Here is a 22987-nt window from a genome sequence, read left to right on the forward strand (position 1 = left end):
TCCGAATGGAAGGCGGCAGCTGTCAGGGCATCCCGGTGGAAATCTCTTTGCGAGTCTTCGCCGAGCGCGGCGGGCTGGCAGCAGCTGAAAGCAGTCAGGGGTGGGGACTTTGCTCCCTTTAGACACGGAAAGCAGCCTCGTTGGCTCCGGCGCTGCTTCCTCTCGGGCTCGTAGCGGTCCCTCAGGTGTCCTTGTCCAAGTCCAAGAAGACACCCTGGCAACGTGAGGCGGGTTCCCTCCGCGCCAGGAGACCCTACGGTTACTTAACAACAGAAGGAGCGTCAGAATCACTGCCTCACCACTTGCCAAGGCACATTCCCAGGTCCGGGGGTGGGAGGTGAGGGAAGAGTCGGCTCCTGGAAATAAGTCTTTCCTGGCCGAGCCAGGAGTACACCTGGTGCTACCTGTGCAGCACGCCCGCTTGGCCTTCCGTCCTCGCAAGCTGTGGGAACAGCAAGCCCGCGCCCGGCGCCCCTCCGGCCGCCCGCGCATCCCCTCCCCGCCGCGCGCTCGCCTCCGCCTTCGCGCCCGCCCGCCCCACCGCCCCGCGCGCTCGCGCACGCGCACGCCGCGCCCGGCAGCCCTCGGCGCTGTCATGGCGGCGGGGAGCAGCTGTATTGGGCACAGGGACAGCCGCGCGAGCCGTGGCGGGGCGAGCTGTGGCAGTAGCATCCTCACCACCGGCAGCAGCCTCGGCTGCGGCGTCCACAGCACCCTCAGCGGCTGTTTTTGCAAGGGCTGAGCACAGGCGTGGGGCGGGCCAGGAGGCCGTGGAGTTCTGTGCAGTCGCGGGCTCCCAGGGAGCGGACTAGGGAAACTTGAAGGCTACGACCAGGTGCACCGACCTCTCTCTCCTCCCTCCTCTCCTCGCCGTTGCCTCAGGGCCTCCCCTCCCTCTGGCCGCCACACACACCTCCCCTTCTCTGCCCGTCGGACCTCAGGTGCCTGGGAGGTGCTCTACTCCTCCCCCTGGGCCGAGCGTTGAGAATAACACCGCACCCTTCCCCCGCCCTTTCCTGCCCTGGATCTCCGCCGCCACCTCCGTCTCGCGGCTGCCGGGCGGGGGGCTAGGACGAGTCCGGAGTGTCTGGGTGAGGAGGAACTTTCTATCTCTAGGGTAGCTTGGGGGCCCCCCGCTTCCCTGCAACCCCTCCTTTCCTGGCGATAGTTCCTTTTACGTGCACCTGTGAGGAGAGCGTGCCCTGCGCTTGGAACCTGCGAGAGTGTGGGGGAGGAGGGAACCTGTTCCCGGGCCTCTTGAACCCGCCTTGGCTCAGAACCCAGCTCCTCGGGCCGCGGGGAAGCGGGTGGCTCATAGTGGGGTCCCTGTAGGAACTTATTTGACGGACAATAGCTACTCCCCTCTTTCCCCCCCAAACCCCAAGACAAAACCTAGCCGATTTAACATTGATCTAATCTTCCAATAGGGTTTGGCGTTGTTGTCAGCCTCGGGGAGAGAGATTGGACAAATATTCTCCAAGAGGAGGAGGGCAACGCCAAGGACTTTCGACATCAACTGCTTTTGGGGTTTCTCCACAACTTGGAAGAGTGACCCTTCTCGTTTTGCGTCGCGTCTGTATGCTTAATACTCGTGCAGCGACTGCTGTCCCAGAGTAACTCCGAGTTGTCCTCGTGAACTAGCAATGGCTAGTGAAGACAATAATGTCCCTTCCCCGCCACCAACAGGTGATGACGGGGGAGGTGGAGGGAAAGAAGAAACCCCTGCTGAAGGGGGTACCTTGTCCCTGAAACCAGGGCTCCCCATCAGGGGCATCAGAATGAAATTCGCCGTGTTGACGGGGTTGGTTGAAGTTGGAGAAGTATCCAATAGGGATATTGTAGAAACTGTCTTTAACCTGGTAAGTAGATCTGTTTTACAAGCCTGTATTCTCAGTGGGTTGGGGAACAAGATGTTAAAGCTGGAGCCATGTGCTTTCCCCAGGCTGATGATAGAAACACGAAATTCTCCTGACCTAAATGAAACAATTTCCTGTACTTTTCAGTTTAAGGAGAATTATGTAAACTTAGGTGCTCCAGGTTTTCTGAAAGTGTACTAAGGAAATAATTGTTATGGAAGTATTATGGGGGATTTTACTGGGGGAGTTTTATTTTATAATTTTTTTCCCCTTGGGTTGTGTATCTAACCCTGCATTTCTCTGACATTTTAACTAAGTTTTTGTGACCTTTTTTTGGACTTGAGAAATAAGGTAAATGGTAGTCCTACCTACTTTTTTGATTCTGCTAGAATTATTTATTTTGTTTGTTTTGGGGGGGTTATTTATTTATTTATTTATTAGATTTATTTATTTTAATAGAGATACTGGGGTTGAACCCAGAAATGCCTGCATGCTAAGCATGCACCCTACCACTGAGCTATACCCACCCACCCTAAGTCTGCCTGAGTCACGTTTTGCCATGTTTTTGAACTGAAAATCTTTGTTTATAGGACTGATGAAAGGTTAATATACTGCGAAGTTAGCATTTGTATTTAATTTTGACTAGTTTTGTTTTTTGACATAACTAACAAAAGTTAAGTTTTGGAATGAATGTGAGGTTACATCTTGTGAAAATTGAGTGGCAATTTAAAAAGAGGATTGCAGCAGAAATAGCATAGTCTTTATTTATTTTGTTTTGTGAGTTCATGTTTATCAGCAAAGTGTGTTTGTCATTGGAGGTTGCTGGTTATACTACTACAAGCTGTGAATTTTATTTTTAAAAGGTGGATATAAAATACTTCCTTTTTTCCCTATTCCAGTCTTAGAAACGGTTATTTCTAATGGGGGCTTTTTAGGCTTCTGTATTCAAATCTCTGTTGCCCATCAAAGTAAAGAATAAAAAGTAAAATTTGGCCTTAAGATACTTCCCCCTTTTCCACCTACTCACCTGTGTTAGAAGATAACAGATGGGAACAAAAATGAATGCACAGTAGTTTTAGTAACTGTTTAGCACCTTTCCCCTTTGCCTCTATGTTTTCAAGGTGAGACTTGTTTTATTTAGGACAGTTAATTATTTCCTTCATTAGGCCTTTACTAATAGGCGAGTCACCTGTGGTACTACTTCCAGAATGAGAAAGTAGCTAGATGAAATTCAGTTACCTATGGAGTAAGAAAATTTTGAACAATAGAGTATTTCTCTACTAGTTCGTTGTGTTGGTGGTTTTTTAATATGCAAATACTGACACACACATATACCTATTTTTTAAACTGTATATTATGGAAATGTTCAAAAGTACACAAAAATAGAACAGTATAATGAACTCTGGTGTCTTTCCATCTACCTTCAATAGTTGTAAGCATTTTGGGGATCTTGTGTGTATGTGGACTTTGAAAGTTTGTGAATCTCAAGGAGTTAAATAGCAAATTGCTGTATTCCTTTACCTCAAAACAGACTTGAAAACTTCTCACTTTTTTTTTCTTTTTCTAAACCTCATATATGTTGGATGATAAAGAGAAATCTGCGGTAGTGATATAGTCCATAAGTAGTTGTTCGTGTGTGAAACACAGCATTCTTCTGGCAGGAGGAGGATTCCAACTCCTCTGTTCTTTAGAATGTCCTCTGTGGAGGTGGATGACCACACATGAGTCACCTGCATTTAATCATTAAGGAAAATCCAAGTTCTGTAGTAAAATAGTTTGTTTACATGCTGCCTACACTGTAGGCCTGGTAGAGATTTTAAGGTTATTGCCTAAGTCCTTCATAGCTACTTTTTTGGGGTGGGGGCAGTAGGTGTCTGGGTAGAAGGAGAGGGAAAATCTGTTCAGTTACACCTCCTCTTCACCATCCTTCTCTTCTCACGTAGAGCAGAGAAAGTTGCTGAAGGGATTGGATTAGTTCTTTTCTTTCCATTCTCCCTTACAATACTTTTCAGGCTCCTTGCTGGCTATCTAGGGTCTTGGCCAGTCTTTAGAGAATCTTGGGAACTGAAATACTGGGAATCTGGTAAGCTAGTCCATTTCAGTGTTGTTAGTACTTCTGCACTTAAGTATTTCCTAATTGATTGGCCTTAGTCTCAGTTCTACTCAAAGAAAAAGATTAGCTCATAGTAAGTGTGATTTAAAACAGCTTATTACAGTTTACTGTGGGCCAGGTGCTTTACGTATGTTTTTTGAATTCTTCCCTCATCAACTCTTTAATACATAGGTCTCATTTGATAGATGAGGAAACTGAAACACTGAAAGGTGAGACAGATTAGTGTTTCTTAGAATGGCAACCCGTCTAGGAATACAACACACCTGTCTCTAGTTGAGGTAGTGTTCGCTTCCCTAAGCAGGTATTTGTAGCTTAGGCACAGCTTTCCCCAATGTAAGGGAAAATCATTGGTCCTGCTAAATAAGAGTGGTGAAACCTTGTTCAGATTTCACTTATTTACCATTCAAACAGCTTTTTAAAAACTGCTTAAAAAACGCCTTAAAAGTAAAAAAAAATTTTTTTAGGTTATTCAGTCAGGTTTTTCACTCAGAATGTGGATGCAGAAAATTGATTATAAACCTGTGTTTTTTTTTTACAGTCAATATGTTGGATTAAAATTTATAAAATTGTGAAAAGTAGGATACAGACAAAAGAATATGTAACGTATATGTAATGAACTATTACAACAATATAAGCCCTGTGAAACTTCCATGTAATTTAAAGAGCTGGCATTATTACTGGTATCACTGAATCCTCCTGTGTGCTCCTCCTTAGCCTTTCCTCACTGGATTTTCCGTTAGTAAGTTTAAACTATTCACAGCTGTCATAACTTTTTCCTGTTTTTCAGGCATTTTATTAAAATAGGTTATATTATTCTACTGAGTCTTTCTGATTCTGATTACATATTAGTTACTTTAAATGATAGTTTGTACTGTTAAAATTAAACAACCTCCCCTCCCCAAGAGTTGTCCAAATAGTGACTGGTAGAGCCGTATAACTTCAGAGGTCTTTACAAAGTGTTGCCCCTAACTTTGCTAATGTAGCTTGACCTTAACACTGTTGTTAAAAATTTCTTTGGAATTTACCACCCTTGTAATTTCCTTTGCAAATCTGTTTTATAGAGAAGTTTTAATTAATAGTACACCTGTGTATTCAAGTGTTTCAAACTTTTGGTCAACCTTTACAGTTTTCTTGTTGCAGTTTAAAACCATTTTATTTTTTCTCCATCTGTATGTTGAAGTAATTTGTCATACTTTTAGACCCAGAATAATTAATGTATTGGGTTGTTTTCAGGAAGTTGCTTCTGAGTTTAAGGCTCCCACCAGGTATTTACAGGCAATGAATGAGACTTAATTCAAGAATAGTGTTTCCCATGGGCTGGTGTCAAATACATGTTTTCATAAAATTTTTTCTTTAAAAATAACTATTATTTTAATTGAAATATTAAAGCTTAGAAGATGGAATATAATTTTTCATTACTCATTATATGGCATTTGATACAGGTTCTGCTAGATATTAATGGTGCAAACTCTTAATACCTACAGGAGCTGAGCAGATCACACAAAGGCGTCGTCTGTATTGACTGTGTACAAAAAGTATACTTGTAGGGGCAGCTGCTGTTCCATTTTAGCTGGTTGTTGTCCTGTAGTGACATGGGCCCAGTGATGTCGTACCTTTTGATTTTTCAGGAAGAATTAGAAGTCTAGATTTTTAAAAAATAAAATTTTAAATGTCAAAGTATTAAAAAATACTGTTTGGGACACACAGAATTGCAGGTAGTTTCTTTTTAAGCTTTTATATGAAAGGTACTCATCATGTTTCTATTTTAATGTATCTAGAATTATTTCCTCCTTAATACTTGACATCATAAATAAATTCCTGAGTAATTTATTCTAGAAACATGCTTGTTAATGGGCTCCCCCCCCCATCAGTTTGTGTGTCATTCTATAATAGAAAACTCAAACTGGTTTAAACACAATGAAAAGGATTTTTAGGCTCATTTATCTGGAAGTCCAAAGGTAGGGCAAGATTTACAGTAACAATAACATTAAAGACCAGTTTCTTTCTGTTGCTTTTCTTCTCTCTGTGATGTCAGCTTCCATCTGTTGCTGTTCCCCTCATGGTTGTATGATGGCCGCCACCGCAGTTGGGTCCCTGTGTATTCTTGTTCACATCTCTTGGGAGAGAGAGTCTCTCTGTCCTAGCCTTCCAGACAAGAGTCTTGATCAGTCCACTGCACTCTTGACTGTGGCCATTGAAATGTGCTGATTGGCTTAAGCAAATCAGGACCAGCTCCTCTACCTGAGGATGGGGTCAGTTTCCTCTAAAGAACTTGGGCTATGTGGGGACGAGTGAATACACAGACATCTGTAGGAAGTTCGAAGGGTGCATGAATGCTGGATAGGCCACCAGTGATGTCCACTATTCTTTTTTCAAATGCATAATAATACTCATGTTAGAGATGTTTGTGTAAAGAGAAAAAAAAAATCATTATCTTAACTCTCTTTTGTGCTCTTGAGCAATTTTTTTTAACCTCTTTGTGCCTTGCTTTCCCTAGCTGTACAATGGGGAAACTACATTGTAGCAAAGATTAAATGAGTAAATACTTGTAAAGCATCCAGGAATAATGTGTGGCACATTAAGTGCTTTTATAACTATTTGCTATTATTGTAGTATTTGTAATTTTACATAGTTACAATCATCATATTCCAACCTATTAATTTTTTTGTTTCTATATGGCCATTATTAGCTGTAATGGCTCTTTAATATAGTATGTCAGTCTTACTTTGGAATTTATTTAATACCTTTTATCATTTTTAGAGATCACTTTTTAATTGAAGTAGAGGTGACTTGTTTTTTAAACATCTTTTTTGAGGTCTAATTTACATACCATGAAATCCTCTTATTTTAAGTATACAATTCATTGATTTTTGTAAGTTTCCAGAGTTGTGTAATCATTACCACAATCTAATTTTAGAACATTTACATCCTGTGTTCAAGACATTTTATAGTTTTAGCTCTTACATTTAGGTCTATGATCTATTTTGAGTTAATTTTTGTATGATGTGAAAGAAGGGTAAGACAAGGGTTTAAATTCATCTTTTTGTACATGTATATCCAACTGTCTCACTGCCATTTGTTGAAATGGCTATTCTTTCCCATTAAATTGCCTTGGCATCTTTGCCAGATATCAGTTGACCATAAGTGTAAGGATTTATTTGGACTCTTGATTCTTTTCTGTTGATTTATATGTAAATTCTTCTATCAGTATCAAGCTGTCTTGATTTTTGTAGCATTGTAGTAAGTTTTGAAATAGGGATGTATAACCTCTTTGTTTTTCTTTTTCAAGATTGTTGGCTATTCTAGGTCCTTTGCATTTCCATGTGAATTGTAGGATGAGCTTGCCAGTTTCTCTTTCTGTTTCTTTCATTAATGTTTTGTAGTTTTGAATATATGAGGAGATGAATTATTTTTGGGTAAATGCTTTTTTTTTTGCTGCTATTAAAGTGTTTCTGTAGGCATTTTTGTGTATTGAAATGTCCAGAAGAGGATAAATGTTTTAAAGTATATAAGTATTTATATAGCTCATGAGTAGATATTGTTAGCTTGTTTATTAATGTAGAAAATTAAAAGACATTTGGGTGAATTGGTGCATTATAATAATAACTTCATATTTCTTAGAAGTGATAGAATTGATAACTTTGGCTTCTGCAGGTATGCAGTCTTGTTTCCGTTTGAATAAATAGGTCCATGTTAAATAGGTTGAGAACTGAAAAATCTGAAATTTTTTCTGATTGTGAATTCACAGAAAGGGAAACTAAGTAAGCTTTTTGTTGCTCATACTGACCTACCTGAACTGATCAAATATGTTTAATTTTTATATTATAAAGTATTCCTTTTCATGTATAGACTCTACAATATTTGTAATAGTTTTTGTGCTTGAAAGAAAAATGTCCAGAATACATTCTTCATTAATTTCTGCTTGGAGGAGGTACTGGGGATTGAACCCCTGACCTCTTGGGTGCTGAGCATGTGCTCTGCCCCTTGAGCTACCCTTCCCCCAGGATACATTATTGTTTTATAGTACATACTTAGATAAGCAATAATTTATCTTTGTACCTCCAGAACTTTTCACAGTGCTTGTCAGTACTTTAAAAGTGTTCGTTAAATTAAATTAAATTAAATTAAATTAATCTCTTCATTAAATAAATTATATTCATTAGGAAACCTAGTAGCTATTGTTCTCTTGTGCAAAAGGTATGTTGTTAAAATCTTAACACGTATTTCTTTTCTTTTTTTTTTTTTAATTGAAGTATAGTTGATTTACAATGTTATTAGTTTCAGGTGTACATCAAAGTGAATCAGTTACACATATATATGTTCTTTTTCAGATTCTTTTCCATTACAGGTTATTATAAGATACTGAATATAGTTCCCTGTGCTATACAGTAAATCCTTGTTTATCTATTTTATATACAGTAGTGTGTATATAAGCCTAAACTTTTTTTCCCACGCTTTTTTTTTTTAAATTGAAGTATAGTTAGTTTACAGTGTTGTGTCAATTTCTGGTGTACAGCATGTTTCAGTCATACATATACATACATCTTCATATTCTTTTTCATTATAGGTTACTACAAAATATTGAATATAGTTCCCTGTACTGTACAGTATAAACTTCTTGTTTATTTATTTTATACATAGTAGTTAGTATCTGCAAATCTCAAACTCCCAGTTTATCCCTTTCCACCTCCTTTCCCCACTGGTAACCATTAAGTTTGTTTTCTATGTCTTTGAGTCTGTGTTTTGTAAATATGTTCATTTACGTCCTCTTTTTTTTTTTTTAAAGATTCCACATATGAGTGATATCATATGGTATTTTTCTTTCTCTTTCTGGCTTCACTTAAAGTGATGATCTCTAGGTCCATCCATGTTGCTGTGAATGGCATTATTTTCCTTTTATTGTTTTCTATTTCTTATGAAGATGCTTGTCAGGTGACTTGCATTTTTCATTGTATAATTTAAAATTCCCTTAGTATCTGTTTTGCCTTTAATAAGAGCAGTTTCATTATTTTCAAAGTAGACTCTTATAACGTGCTTTTTAAGTAGTTTTTACCTTTTACTCTAGTTTTATTTCATTAGCTCTCATTTAATGGAATTATATACTCAGAAACCTATCAGTGAGTCTTCGGTTTAAAAGCTGTTGAGACAAAATATGAAGTGAAAAACAAAATAAAAGAAGGAAATGGTACAAAGAAATACACTGTTGAGAGTACACAAATTCTTTGTTTTTGACTAAACTAATTTCATAAAACATTCCTAGTTTTAGATTCTAAAGCTTTTTTGTGTACGTATATCTGTTTTGATTCCTCAAAGATTTAATTGGATTTGTCTTAGAATAATATATGTGATTAAAACGTGCTTTATAAAGTAAAGAATTTCTTGTTACTAGATGTTTTAGAAGATTGCATGTTGGGGATTTTATAGAGTGGATTCTTAATTTGGGTAGGAAGTTAGACACCAAATTACTTTTAAACTTATGTAACGATCTGATGTTTAAGCTATGAGCTTCGTTGTCTCTGTTGCACCTGGATTTTTGCATTTATTTCTCAGACTGATCTCATCAGTCTTTTAGTAATTTAGTTTTAGAGAGAAGTGCGGGGCCGTATTTTCTCTGTAAATTCTTACAGAAAGATGAAAAACTGATGAGGTCTCAATTATTTACCTTTTGTTAGAGATAAATCTGTTGCCTGAGCTGAAAAAGATTTTCTCCTTGCCTAATAAGATCTTTGTTCATGATTAATGACTTCAGTGGTGTGGTATTTTTATTTATAAAGTACATTAAATCTCTTATAGCTATGGCCCCTGATGAGGTATTTTGTTGTTTCTAGTGAAAAGACTTTTCTCATAAGTAATATAAATATATTATCTTAAATCCTATATATATTACCTAATTGAAGCCAATCTTTATCATTTTTGGTCTTCACTATCATGAGTAAAAATAATCATTTATCTCAGAGCTTATACATACATTTATAAAACTTTTTAACACAAAGCATTTTTTAAGTGTTGATTTAATGTTAATACATTAAACTTGAAAAGTTAATCCTTATAGTAATATGGTAATCAGTTTCAGTGGGACAGCAACAGACCTTTTCTAGAGTCAGTAGGCGCCAGTGAGGCTCATTGGTATCTAAAATGGAGAAAGTATTATTAAAGAAAATTATATAAAGATATTATAAAATTATTGTTAACACTATCACGAAATCATTTTCTTAGATCATACTATTGTGAGATTAATAGGTATAAAGCAGACCCCAAATCCAAAGCATTTCAGAATAATTTTCCTTACTGTAGATGACTTTCTTGTCAGTGGATGGGCGAGGCACTGCCTGTGACCAGAAGTGTGAGTGGGTTATTTTGATAGTTTACTAAAACATTTGGTGAACTTATGGTTCTTAATTGTTTTTCAAGCTTTTGGGGGGTAAGTTGTAATTTTCAGTAATGGTGAGATGATCTGTGGCTCTTGAGGTAGGGATAAAATGTATTGATAATTTGTGTGCTTTTGAGGGAAGTTAATTAATTATTTTTGAGTTATAATAGATCATAGCATTAGCTAAGATTTATGGAGTGTGCAGGTTCTGTTTGACATGTTTATTAATCCAGTTTACTTCTCACAATTGTCACAATCAGATAGGTGTAGGTGTTTCTGCCAAAATGTCTTGTGTTCATCAACAGTGGACTAAAAATAACAGGGCTTATGGGGGTAAAAATAGGGTTGAGGTGGGCCATTCAAAACCTCTGGAATTTTGTAACTGGAATACTAGCAAAATCAATAATAACCTTAATGAAAATACTAGCGAGGTTACCTCTCTACTGATGTTTTTGCCTTTGAATCACAGTCACTTGTGGTATTAACCCTGGAAACTTATGCTTCTATCTTTGAGATGTAGGTCTGGTTTCTTTAGCTTCTGACAGAGAAAATTTTTATTGGTACTAAAAAATCTGATCCAAGGTGTAGCTTTCTTCATTAATTCATTGCTTTAAATCAGGGGGAAATGCCTTTGCATTTCTTCATCTGTACTTGCAGATTGTCAGATACTTAATGTTGTGGAAAAAGCATAGACACTTGAATCTTGTACAGCATGGGTTTGAACTGTGTGAATCCACGTATGTGTGGATTTTTTTCAGTAGCAAATACTACAGTATTCTGTGATCCATGTTGGTTGAATCCCAGGATATGGGGGAAGCTTGTATCTGGAGGGCTGACTATAAGTTATAGGTGGATTTGGGATTGTGTGGAGGGTTGGCCCCCTAATCCCTGTGTTGTTCAAGGGTCAGCTGTAGTTCTTGCAATCATTAAACCAGGCAGTGTTTGCATTAAAAGAAAGTAGTTCTGTAAATTTTCAGGTTGTTTTAAGATCTTTATATATTGCTAAGTATTTCTCTTTAATTCTGTTGGAAGAAATTACACACGGACCAACCTCACTTCTACACTATACCTACATTATTCTACTCTTTAACAATCCTGTGGAAAGTGATTCAAGGCAAAGATGTAAGTTATGGCAGATTGGACTGTACTGTTGCAATATTCACTTTATAAATGATGAGAGAGGATAAGTAATTTACTCAAGTCGTATTGAGCAAGTAATATTGCTGAGATTCAGACTCGGGAAATCTACAAACTGAGCTCTTAACCGCTAACCCATATATAATGTATAATTGCAGAGAACCTTAAATGTGAAATAGTGGCTTAAGGCATCTTTCAGTCATGTGATAGAACAGTGAGTCTGGAAGGGTATCTAGACTGTTTAAAACTTGCCTAACATAGTCAAGATTTGGCTTGCGGCAGGTAGAGTTTGTTTGTTTTCCTTTTTAAATAACCTAAAATGTGTACTAGGAAAAGGGGTTTTTTAAGGAATGTGATATTCAAATTGGATGGAATTAATGACAGTTAATCATTATGCAGGGTGCTGGTGTTTGCTTTTTACTCTCAGTCCAGATTTAGTTGACTTAGCTTGCATGATCGAAATGACCTTGAATGTTGTTGATCGTATAAAAAAGTGGAATTTTAATCATCTTTTTTTGTCTTTTATATACTAACCATATTGAGCACATTAATAGGAAAGGATGACGCTCTTGTTAATCAGTTATGGAAGAGAATACCAGATGTTGTCTTCAGTATTTGTCAAGATGCATTAATGGGCTTCTAGTATTCAAATGACCTTCCCTTGAAGTCGGTTTGCTTCCATGATGAATTTACTGGGTAAAGTTACCAAATTTCAGAGACAAGGTTACTCTTTTTTCCTGTAGATTAGGGTGTGAATTTAACGGGGGATTAACATTTAAATTTTCAAGTAAGATGTCAAAGTCAAAGAATCACTATGAATAATATTTTAAAGTGGGACATTTTTACATATTGCTGTTTTATCTAGACTTACCCCTTTTATGAAACAAGTAAACATCTATTTCCAGTGAGATTGATCCATTCATTCTTTCAATGAATATTTATGGAGCAGAGATGGGGTTCAAGTATGGTGCTGGGAATAAAACAATGAACAAGGCAAATATGGACCTTACCTATATGGAGCTTACAGTGTAAGTTCTTTAGCCCCTGGGCACCACATTTCTTCAGTTATTCTTGTGTCCTTCAATTTATTTAGATTTATTTTCTGATATTTCACCAGTACACCCTGCTCTTATTTTTGTCTGTTGATATGCTGAGAAAGTAGAAGGTTAATCATTGTTGTGACTTTTATATACTGACCACATTGATTACATTAATAGGAGAGGATGGTGCTGTTGTAAATTTTTCACAAGGAATTCTTTATCTTCTCCCCTCTTATCTATCTAAACCATCTAGGAGGACTAATGCCAATACGTAAGTGAAATACAGTGCATTATTAGCTTTTTCTTCTATACTTTCACCTTATCTGGAATGAGGTGATAGGTGCCATGTAGATGAATTATTACTGTACTTTCTTTTTTTTTTTGCCAATACATTTCTATTTTGACCTTTTTCAGTAGAACTAAATTTCCTGTTTTCTTTTTTGCTGTATTGAACAGAGCATATTGACTGTGATATGGTCTTAAATAACCTTCAGTCATTAATTTGAACGCTCCTGTTTGGGATATGTTTTGGAATACTGAATATTTCTGTAATCCTTTCCGTCCTCTGCATCTCTAGTACCACTAACCTAGTTCAAGTACTCGTCATTTTTGCCTAAATAATTATGATAACTTCCTGTTCCTATTTCTCTAGTCTTTTCTCTTATCAAATACCCTCCACAACTGCTGGTGTGTTTTGTCTAAAGTGAAAATCTGACCATTTGGTTTTTCTTCCAAAATCCTTCTATAGTTTTCTATTCTCTTCTGGAAAAAGGCAAGTTCTTTACTATGACATATAAGTAATTTGGATCTTGGCTTATCTCTTGCCATTCTCTGCCTTAAACTTCATTTGTATAATATTGAGCTTTCATTGCCCTTGAAAGGAAAAGAAAATATGATGAACCATGTGTAATAGGGCCAGAGCTTCTGCTCAGAGTGACAAGTCACTTCGTTCACATTTCATTGACTTAAGGACATCACACCTCCATGCTTGAGTTTACCATACCATGTGTGAGTTTCACAAGGTTGGTGTATATATAATCTTTTTGCTTGGAGGGGCACTGAATACTGGAGAACAAGGAAGATTGTATTTCTTCGTAGTTCTTAGATTTCCCAATATGTTTACTAAATGGTTGGCTCCAAGTATATCTTACATCTCACTATTTCTCGGTTTTACTTCGCTCTGAAGTGTATTCTTTAGCAGTTCTTTTTAGTGAGGGTCTTTTAGTGGTAAACTCTGTATTTGTTTAAAAATGTCCGTATTTTGCCCTTACTCTTGAATATTGTTTTGCTCATTGCAGGATTCTAGTTGTCAGTCTCTTACTATTTTGAAGATACTATTCTGTTCTCCTCTAGTCTCTTTTATTGTTGTTGAAATTGTCACTGTTATCATTCTAAATTAACTTTACAGATAATCTGACTCTGTGGTTGCTTTCAAGTTTTTTCTTTGACTTTGGAGCCGATAGTTTCACCATAACTTGTCTAGAGGTGGTTGTGCTTTCTGAGTCTGAGGATTCATGTTTTTCATTAGTTCTGGAGAATTCTCATGAATAATGCCTTTTCTTCATTTTACCTATTTGTATCTTGGGACTTAGAATACATGACATACTGGTTTTCTTCTTTCTATCCTTCGTGTCTCTTAATCTTTCATATTTTCAGTCTTTCCTTTGATTCTTGTTTTTTCTTCTGAGTTGTTCATCTCATCTAAGCTATAGTCTAACCTCTTGAGTTTTTAATTTTAGTGACTGTATTTTTAGAATTTCTTCAAATCTGTATAGTCCTTGTTTTAAGGATAGAATCTTCTATTTTTTACTGCCTTGTTTCTTTTATATTTTTAGTTATTAAAATATACTGCTTTTGTTTTCTAATATTTAAGTTATTGTCTAATACTTATATCATCTACTTGTGGGGGGTTGTTTATAAGGTTGTTTTGTAATATTGGATTGTGACCTAATATTTAGTTGGATTTTTTTCGTGGGAATCCTATCTAGATTAGTTTGTGGAATTTTTTTTAAAAATTTTTATTTATTTTTTATTGAAGTACAGTCAGTTACAATGTGTCACCTTCTGGTGTACAGCCCAATGTTCCAGTCATGCATATACATACATATATTTGTTTCCATATTCTTTTTCATTAAAGGTTATTATAAGATACTGAATATAGTTCCCTGATCTGTACAGAAGACACCTTTTTTTTTTGGTGGAAGTTTAGTATCTTTCTGGACTTCTCTCTTTGCCCTCTCATAACACTTCTTAATCCTCTTCCCTGATTTTTTAAAAATAGATTTATCCTCTAATATACAACTCAATGTACTTTATGTATACCAGTTTACCTCCGTTATTTCTTCCGTAAGAGTAGAGATTTTCTGTTACTTTTATCCATTGCATCTGTAGCACGTACAAGAGTACTTACATGTAACAGGTGCTTAAGAAATGTTTATTACCTGAAATACTGGCTTTATTTACCAGTGGCCTCAGGAATATGTTGTACCTGGGATCATTAAAAAAAAAAAATCAGCCTGAGGTTTCTCGTTCATGCCAGTAGTGTAAATTTGAACTCCCAACTTATGTAAAGAGCATTCCAGGATTTTATTTTTTCAGAGGAGACTTTTTTTTTAAAAGATAAGTAGCCCAGTCAGAGACTGGTTATTTGGAATTTCCCTGTGCCAGTGGAAGGATTTTTTTTTCTTTTGGCAGGGCAGGTTGTGGGGAGGATCTGTTTTTTTACCTTTGAGAGTCCCATATTTTCATGGAGATTTCATTCTTTAAGTAGGCACCATACTTTATTTTGTATTTCTACATAGGCATTGAAATTCAAGTCTCTAGGTTGCTAGCTTCTCTTCCTGAAACCCTTCAGCAGTTGTAATAGCAGTTCAAATGTATTGTTTTCCTGTTTGTTCTTCATTTTTGTCTCTTGGAGTTGGCCTTTCTTGCAAGTTAAACTCTACATTGAAAGTGTTTTTTTTTTTGTTGTTGTTGTTATATTTACCTAGTATTTGTAGATGTTTGTGAAGTGATAGTTTTTAGGTCGTCTTAGTCCACTCACTGTCTTCCTGGAACTTTGATTTATAACTATCATATATAACAAAGCACTTGGTATAAAATAGCCAGTGAATAAATTATAGTACCAATTTAGGCAACATTAGGCCATGTTATTTCCTACCTAGCAATACATTGGAAGTTTATTACCTTAGATAATTCCAGAAAATGGAGTTCTACTGAGGGTCAATGAAGAAGTTGTAAGTAAAGAAAATGTCATTTTTCTTCTTTCTCAAATCCTTAACATTTATATATGCAGGCAGATGAGCAGTTTTTAATCTTAGAAAGCAATCCTCTATTACCAAAACCAAATATAGATTCATGGGAAATTTTATATATGGCAGGTAGTGTTTTAGATTTTGGTATTTAAGTGAGTTTTCTGAGCTTTTAGAATTGTAGAATATTGTGGGATGGTGAAAGGCAGCCAGTTTTTTTTCTTCCAACCCTTACCCACTTAAAGGAAACAACATATAACAATACACTACCATTCTTTGAATTTTAATTCTTTATATGTTCTTAATCATTTAGATGAAATGCTCGTAACATGCATAGAAATCTCTTTTGTACTGACAGGGAGCTTTGCAGTTTTACTATTTTTAGTATTTCATCTGCCCAGGGGTGTCTTTTGAAACAAACTCTCAGTAAGCAAGTCAAATGATGACCATTTGTTTATTTTTTATTGAGATATAGTTTATTTACAGTACTATTTAAGTTTCAGGTGTACAACACAGTGATTCACACTTTTTAAAGATTATACTCCATTTAAAATTACTATAAAATATTTTCTGTATTTCCTATGTTGTACAATATATACTTGTGGCTTATTTTATACCTAATAGTTTGTACTTCTTAATCCCCTGCCCCATAATTCCCTTCTCCCTCCTCTCTCCCCAGTGGTTACCACTAGTTTGTTCTCTGTTATCTGTGAGTTTTCTTTTTTGTTATATTCAGTAGTTTGTTGTATTTTTAAGATTCCACATGTAAGTGATACCATACAGCATTTGTCTTTCTCTGACTTATTTCACTAAGCATAATCTCTAGGTCCAACCATAGTATTGCACATGGAAAATTTTCATTCCTTTTTATGGCTGAGTAGTATTACATTGTATATGTATATACATATATACATACCACATCTTCTTTATCCATTCATCTGTTGAGGGACAGTATGGTTGCTTACCTGTCTTGGCCAGTGTGAATAATGCTGCCATGAATACTGGAGTACATGTATCTTTTTGAATTAGTGTTTTCATTTTCTTGGGATATATACCCAGGAGTGGAATTGCTGGATCATATGGTAGTTCTTTTTTAGTTTTTTTTGAGAAACCTCCATACTGTTTTCCATAGTGGCCACACCAATTTGCTTTCCCACTAACAGTGTTCAAGGGTTCACTTTTCTCTACATCCTCGCCAACATCTGTTAATCTCTTAGGTACAACACGTAGATTGAGAAGATGGCTTTTGACTTAAAAATTTCAGGAGATATTTCTGTCTATGGGGACTGTTTTGTTGATTTATTTGTTTGAAACACTAAAGAAAATTATTCAGTTTAGCCAAGTTCAAAATTCAGGATAGCGTATTGTTCAAATTTTTTCTAGTTTATATCGTTAGACATTAATTTTTTATTCTATGACACTAACTATGCATGCATGAACAGTTATATCAGATTATACAAGTGGTGCTTCAGAAGGAAAGATTGAAATTAATACTTCGTTCTGTGGTCCAGATGTAATGGGGCTTAACCTGGGTGTAAGTCAGGGTGTGACTGAGTCGGTAGATTACGTATTAGCCAACGTAAGTGGTTTTTATAAGTATTATCTTACTTGATCCACACAACACTCTTTGAGGTAGTACTTTATTAAACTTGTTTTATAGCAAGAAAACAGGATTGGAGAGATTAAAAATGCTCCAGTCCCACAGTTAGTAAGATGGGATTAGGATCCAGGTTGTTTGAGTCTGAATCCTCCACACTGTATTATACTGTTTGACTATAAATTTAAGTTGGGTGCTCACATTAGAATTGTAGAAATGGCCACTTAACTAAATTCCTCAAGAATTGTATTCATTGAAGAACGAGTTCATGATAATCAGAAACGTTGTTAAGAGTGATAAGCTTTGAGAGAATAAATGATTTAAAAACTTTATCATTGATTTAACTGTGCATATTTTATCTGATTCTTTAAATCAGTTTCCCTGTGTGTCAAGTGGTAGGTGCATGGTAACTTGTATATGTTTAATATATCCACCATTCAATTTTCTTTTATTCTGATAACCAGGGGAAAAAATGAAATGACCAGCTTTTTAATATTAAGAGATGAATTAGACATCTAAGTTGTGATTTATGAATATTGTTCTTAATCTGTATTACTTGTGTTTTTTTTCATGGTTTTGTTAGATAGTACCTTAGCCTGAGGGCAGAAATATGGAAGAAAAGAAAAAATAGTTATTTTGCTAATTACATGTTAGTATCTCTTGAAAAGATCTGGAAAAAGCTGAGCATCAAAAAGTTAGCATGAAAAATTTTGGCTTATGTTTGGGAATTTCATTTATTCTGAATTCTCATTGATACAGAATATAATGGTGACTTCACTTGGGAAATTTTTGAATACTGAGAGGGTGTCCTGATTAATAATTAATACTCAAGTTTGCAGTGTCCCCTACTTTGAAATGACAATTTTAATAGATCTTTTTCTTCTGTTCATCATTGTTGCTTCCAGATACTTATCTTCTGAATCACCTGGGGATACTTTTCCATTTTCCTCCTTTTGTACCTTGCTCACACAAGACCTAGATTTCTTTTTTGACACTGAAACTACTGCTTAAGATGCTTCTCACTTCAAAGAAATGCAGTGTTTTCCTATTCCCTTCTGGACCTACTTGGAGTCTTCTAGAGCTTTGCTCTGGCTGCTATATTTGATATTGTAATGGGGAAGAAAAAATGACTGTTTCTATTATCGAAATTTTTCCAATGGAATCTATGGGATAATATCTAAAATTTATTGAGTGCTTCTGTGACCTACTAAGCAGTACTCCTTTGTCCTTACTCTACTCTTGTTTACTCCATTCTGGATGCAGTGGCCCCTTCACTCTTGTTTTTCCCTCTGCCTAGAATAATCTCCTCTTAGTTATCTAATTATATTATAAATATCAATAAATCATATACTATAAATATAAATTATAATTTTATATCTTGAACTTCTGTTTGGTTTTTTTTCATATTCATATTTTTATAGTTCCTTTTCCCTGGTCACCTTTCTGATATCTCTTATTTTCTTAAACATTAACATTTTAATATTGTATATCTGATCATGTTTAATTTTTAAATTAATATTTAAATTTTTTCAATTTATTCAACAAGTATTTGAGTACCTGTTAAGAGAAAAACAAAAACTATAGGTGTATGAAAGCTATTTGCAAGGTGTATTACAGAGTGATACTATTGAGAGAAATAACAAATTCCTCTGTGTTGTTTGTGTGTGTGTGTGAGTGCACGTGCGTGTACATTTTTTAAAAAAATTGAAGTATAGTCAGTTACAGTGTGTCAGTTTCTGGTATACAGCATAATGTCCCAGTCATTCATATACATACATATATTTGTTTTCATATTCTTTTCCGTGAAAGGTTATTACAAGACATTGAATATAGTTCCCTGTACTATACAGAAAAAATTTGTTTTTTATCTATTTTTTGTGTATCTGATCATTTTTATCTTCTTCAGTGTTTGGGGTCTGTTTCTATAAAGCTTTTTGTTCTGCTGATTCTTGAGGGTTTGTTTCTTCATTATTTTGTGATTTTAAAAAATTGTGAGCTTGTGTTCTGTGGCTTTTTATTTATGAATATAGTTTGAGGCCTGGGTTTAAAGTACACTCCTCCTAATGAGATTGGTGTTTGCTTCTGTTATGCTCCAGTGTCTTCAAACTCAGAATCTCTTGAAACTAAATTTTTAGTTTGAATTTTGTTAAACCTCACAGGTGGTATGAGTTCCGTCCCATTTTGGAGTGAGAGGAGAGAGATTTCTTTTTTTCTCTTCTACCCAGCTTGAGACACAAAATATATCCACTGTTCCCTACAATAAGCATATCCTGTCCCTGTTGCCCCCCTATACCTGGTTCACCTGCTGAGAGAGTTTCTTTTCAGATTTCCCACCTTGTTTAGGCTACAAGCTTTTTGTCCTTTTCTGCCTTAGTAGTCCTTTTAGACTCAGTTTCTAAACCTCTAGAGATTGGTGGATGCTCTCAGGGCAGATACGGGCCTCAGTGCTCTCTGAAGCTTTGTTGTTTCTTACCTGCAGAGATTTTTCCTTGGGTTCTCTCTAGCTCAACCATCCATGAAAATAGTTTTTTTAGCTTAATATTCAGCATTTTAAGGAATTCTGAAGCATAAGTGTTTTTCTGGACAGCTAAGTCTCCTGTATTGCCAGAAACGGATCTGATTTCTTCTTCCAATTATCTCTGTGATTCTTCCCTTAAGGTCTCTGTTCAGATGTTACCTTGATAGAGAATATTTACATACTGCCAAACAGGTACCCTCCTTGTCACTCTTTATCTCCTATATTCTGCTTTATTTTTCATAGCATTTATCTCCATCATATATTTTGTTCGTGTTTCCTTATATTAGAGAATAAGCTCCATTTTTTGGTTTACTACTATATTGTCAGTGCTTAGTATAGTGCCTGACACATAGTTGGTGCTCAAATACCTGTTGGATGAATGAATGTGCTTAATGCTTTAAATGGATTATGTCTTTTAATCCTCACAGTAACTGTGAGGTAGGTGATTTTATCATCTTCATTTTAAAGGTGTGAGGAGCCTCAGGCTTGCAGAGTTAATTAACATGCCCAGGGTCACAGAGTACGTGGCAGAGGAGGTAGCTGGTGAACCCCAGACAGTCCAACTTCAGAGCAACCTGTTCTAACCACTGTGCTGTGGTAGTAGTAGTGAGGGTGGTTCTTTAGTAGGTTGGTATAACACTGGTATAATTCTAGAGTTCAGCTGTACTCTGTATCCATTGCTTCTTTGGGAAACTGTATTCTAGATTTCAATTAATTGATTTTCAAATAAAAATTTGGAAGGTAATATGTACATTGGAAACTTAGGCAGTACAGTAGTCCTTCCTTATTTGCAGGGTTACGTTCCAAGACCTCAGTGGTTACCTGAAACCACGGATAGTACCAAACACTATATATACTGTGTTTTCCTGTATGTATACCACATATATTTCTGTGGTATGCTCTAATTTATAAGTTAGGCAGAGCAAGAGATTAACACTAATAACTAATAATAAAATGGAACAATTGTAACAATATCCTGTGAAAGAAGTTATGTGAATGTGCTCTCTCTCAAGACGTAGTCTACCAGCACACCTTTTCTTCCAGAAATTGAAGGTTTGTGGCAACTTTGTGTACAGCAAGTCTGGTGGGCCAATTTTCCACCAGCATTTGCTCACTCCTTGTCTCTGTCACATTTTGGTAATTCTCATAATATTGTAAACTTTTTCAGTATTATATTTATTATATAATAATATATCATATAATATTATATAAGATCTTTGATGTTACTATTATAGTTGTTTTGACATGTTTTAACAATGAAGTATTTTTAAATTAAGCTGTGTGGGTGGGTGTGTGTATATATATATATAGACATAATGCTATTGCATGCCTAACAAACTATAGTATAGTGTAAGTATAACTTTTATATGCACTGGGAAACCAAAAAATTCCTGACTCACTTTACTGCAATATTTGTTTTATTGTGGTAGTCTGGAACTGAATCTCCACCATCTCCTAGTTATGCCTGTACAAATATAATGCCTTTTCCACCTTAAATAAGCACTTAACCATGCACTGTGGTTGTAACTTTTGCAGATTGAGGTTTGACTGCAAAATAAGCATGGGTTTTTTTTTTTTTCTTCACAATTTCACGGATAGAAGAAAATTCATTCATACTGAAGACCTTAGCAATCTCAGCATATGATGTTTTTCTTTCCTTATTAAGTCACTGACTTTCACCTTTTTGCTTAAAGTGAACACTTTATGGCTTCTCTTTGGCATATCCAAATTGTCAGCATCACTACTCTTGCACTTTGGGATCATTATTAAGTAAAATAAGGGCTACTTGAACACAAGCACTGCAATACCTCTACGGTCGATGTGCTAACCTAGATGGCTACTAAGGGGTGAAAGGGTGGGCTATGCTAGACAAAGGGATGGTTTGTGTCCTGGGTGGGATGGAGCAGGATGACTCGAGATTGCATCACTCTACTCAGAATGGCCTGCAATTTAAAACTGAGAAATTGTTTATTTCTGGAATTTTCCATTTAATATTTTTGGACCATGGTTGACCTAGGGTAACTGAAACTGTGGATAAGGGCGGTGGTTTCTATATTAAATATGGTAAGTTCTTCCTCTATTTTCATTTCTTTCATTCTTCCCATTTTTAAAAAAAAATTATTTTTTAAAGTAACTGTAGGCTGCTCTCTCTTAAGACATTGTAAAGATTCTGGTGAAGTTATGCTGTACTACCTTTATTTCTTACAGTTGATAAAGTAGTTCAAATATTTAATTTATAATGAATTTTAGTTAGAGAAGGCATGTAAGTAAACTAATTAGTAGGTAGGGAAACAAAAGCCTGATGATTCCTTCCTAACCAAGGTTATCAAACAAACTGTATTTCCTCTTGCAGTCTTCATTTCAGTGCTATCCCTTTCCCTTTCCCAGAAACTTAACCTTGACTTGCCTTCTTCCTTCCTCATTCCCACAACCGGTCTGTCACTGAACAGTCTGCCTCTTAGTTCCACCCCCCGGAATCTCTTGCTGGGATTATCGTAAAACCTTTCAGAACTGTTCTTTTCCTCTGCCATGCCGTTCCACAGCATGGTCTCCAAGGCCCCAACTCCTTCTGTATTTTCTTTCCTTTCTCATCATCTTCACTATATGCTATACTGAAGCCATGCTGAACTTTTTCTTACTCTCTTAATAGGTCTTGCCTTCACAACATTGTGCTCTTCTTTCAACTCTTCTCTCTGCTTGGATGCTTTTCTTCCTTCTCTACCTGTCATTGTCATGCTCATACTTTAACACTTAGCTTAGATATCACCTTCTTTACGAATCCCAACTCTCTGCCCAACTCCGAGACACATGTTTGTTCTTCATGTTCCACCACGGAGCTTTGTTCATAGCATGTAGCATTTATTTAGTGCTGTTATAATTTTATGTTTATACATTTCTCCCACTTGACCAAGAGCTTGAAGGCAGAGACTATAATTTTATTATCTTCTTTCTTAAAGTCAGGTTTATTGAGGTGCAATAGACATAGAATAGAACTCATTGCTTTTAGGTGTAGAGTTTGTTGTATGTCACCTTGTAACCATCATCGTGGTTGAGATGTAGGATATTTATGTCACCCCAGAAAGTTCTCATGTGTCCTCTAGTAGT

At 36.2% G+C, this 22987-nt stretch overlaps 1 protein-coding gene across 5 annotated transcripts in view; it reads left to right on the forward strand.

Annotated features, from left to right (window-relative positions):
* Positions 1–586: 586 nt before the first annotated feature.
* LRBA (LPS responsive beige-like anchor protein) overlaps positions 587–22987 on the forward strand; it is a 620799-nt gene continuing 598398 nt past the window's right edge. For 4 of the 5 annotated variants that reach the window (XM_031464854.2, XM_064490742.1, XM_064490851.1 and 1 more), the window contains exons 1-2: positions 587–1091; positions 1428–1859. In XM_031464854.2, the coding sequence (XP_031320714.2) occupies positions 1644–1859 (216 nt within the window). In that variant the 5' untranslated portion in view covers positions 587–1091; positions 1428–1643. The remainder of the gene's footprint in view (positions 1092–1427; positions 1860–22987) is intronic. The other variant, XM_031464859.2, reaches the window with a different exon arrangement.

This window comes from Camelus dromedarius, chromosome 1 (genome assembly GCF_036321535.1).
Source record: "Camelus dromedarius isolate mCamDro1 chromosome 1, mCamDro1.pat, whole genome shotgun sequence".
Taxonomy (NCBI): domain Eukaryota; kingdom Metazoa; phylum Chordata; class Mammalia; order Artiodactyla; family Camelidae; genus Camelus; species Camelus dromedarius.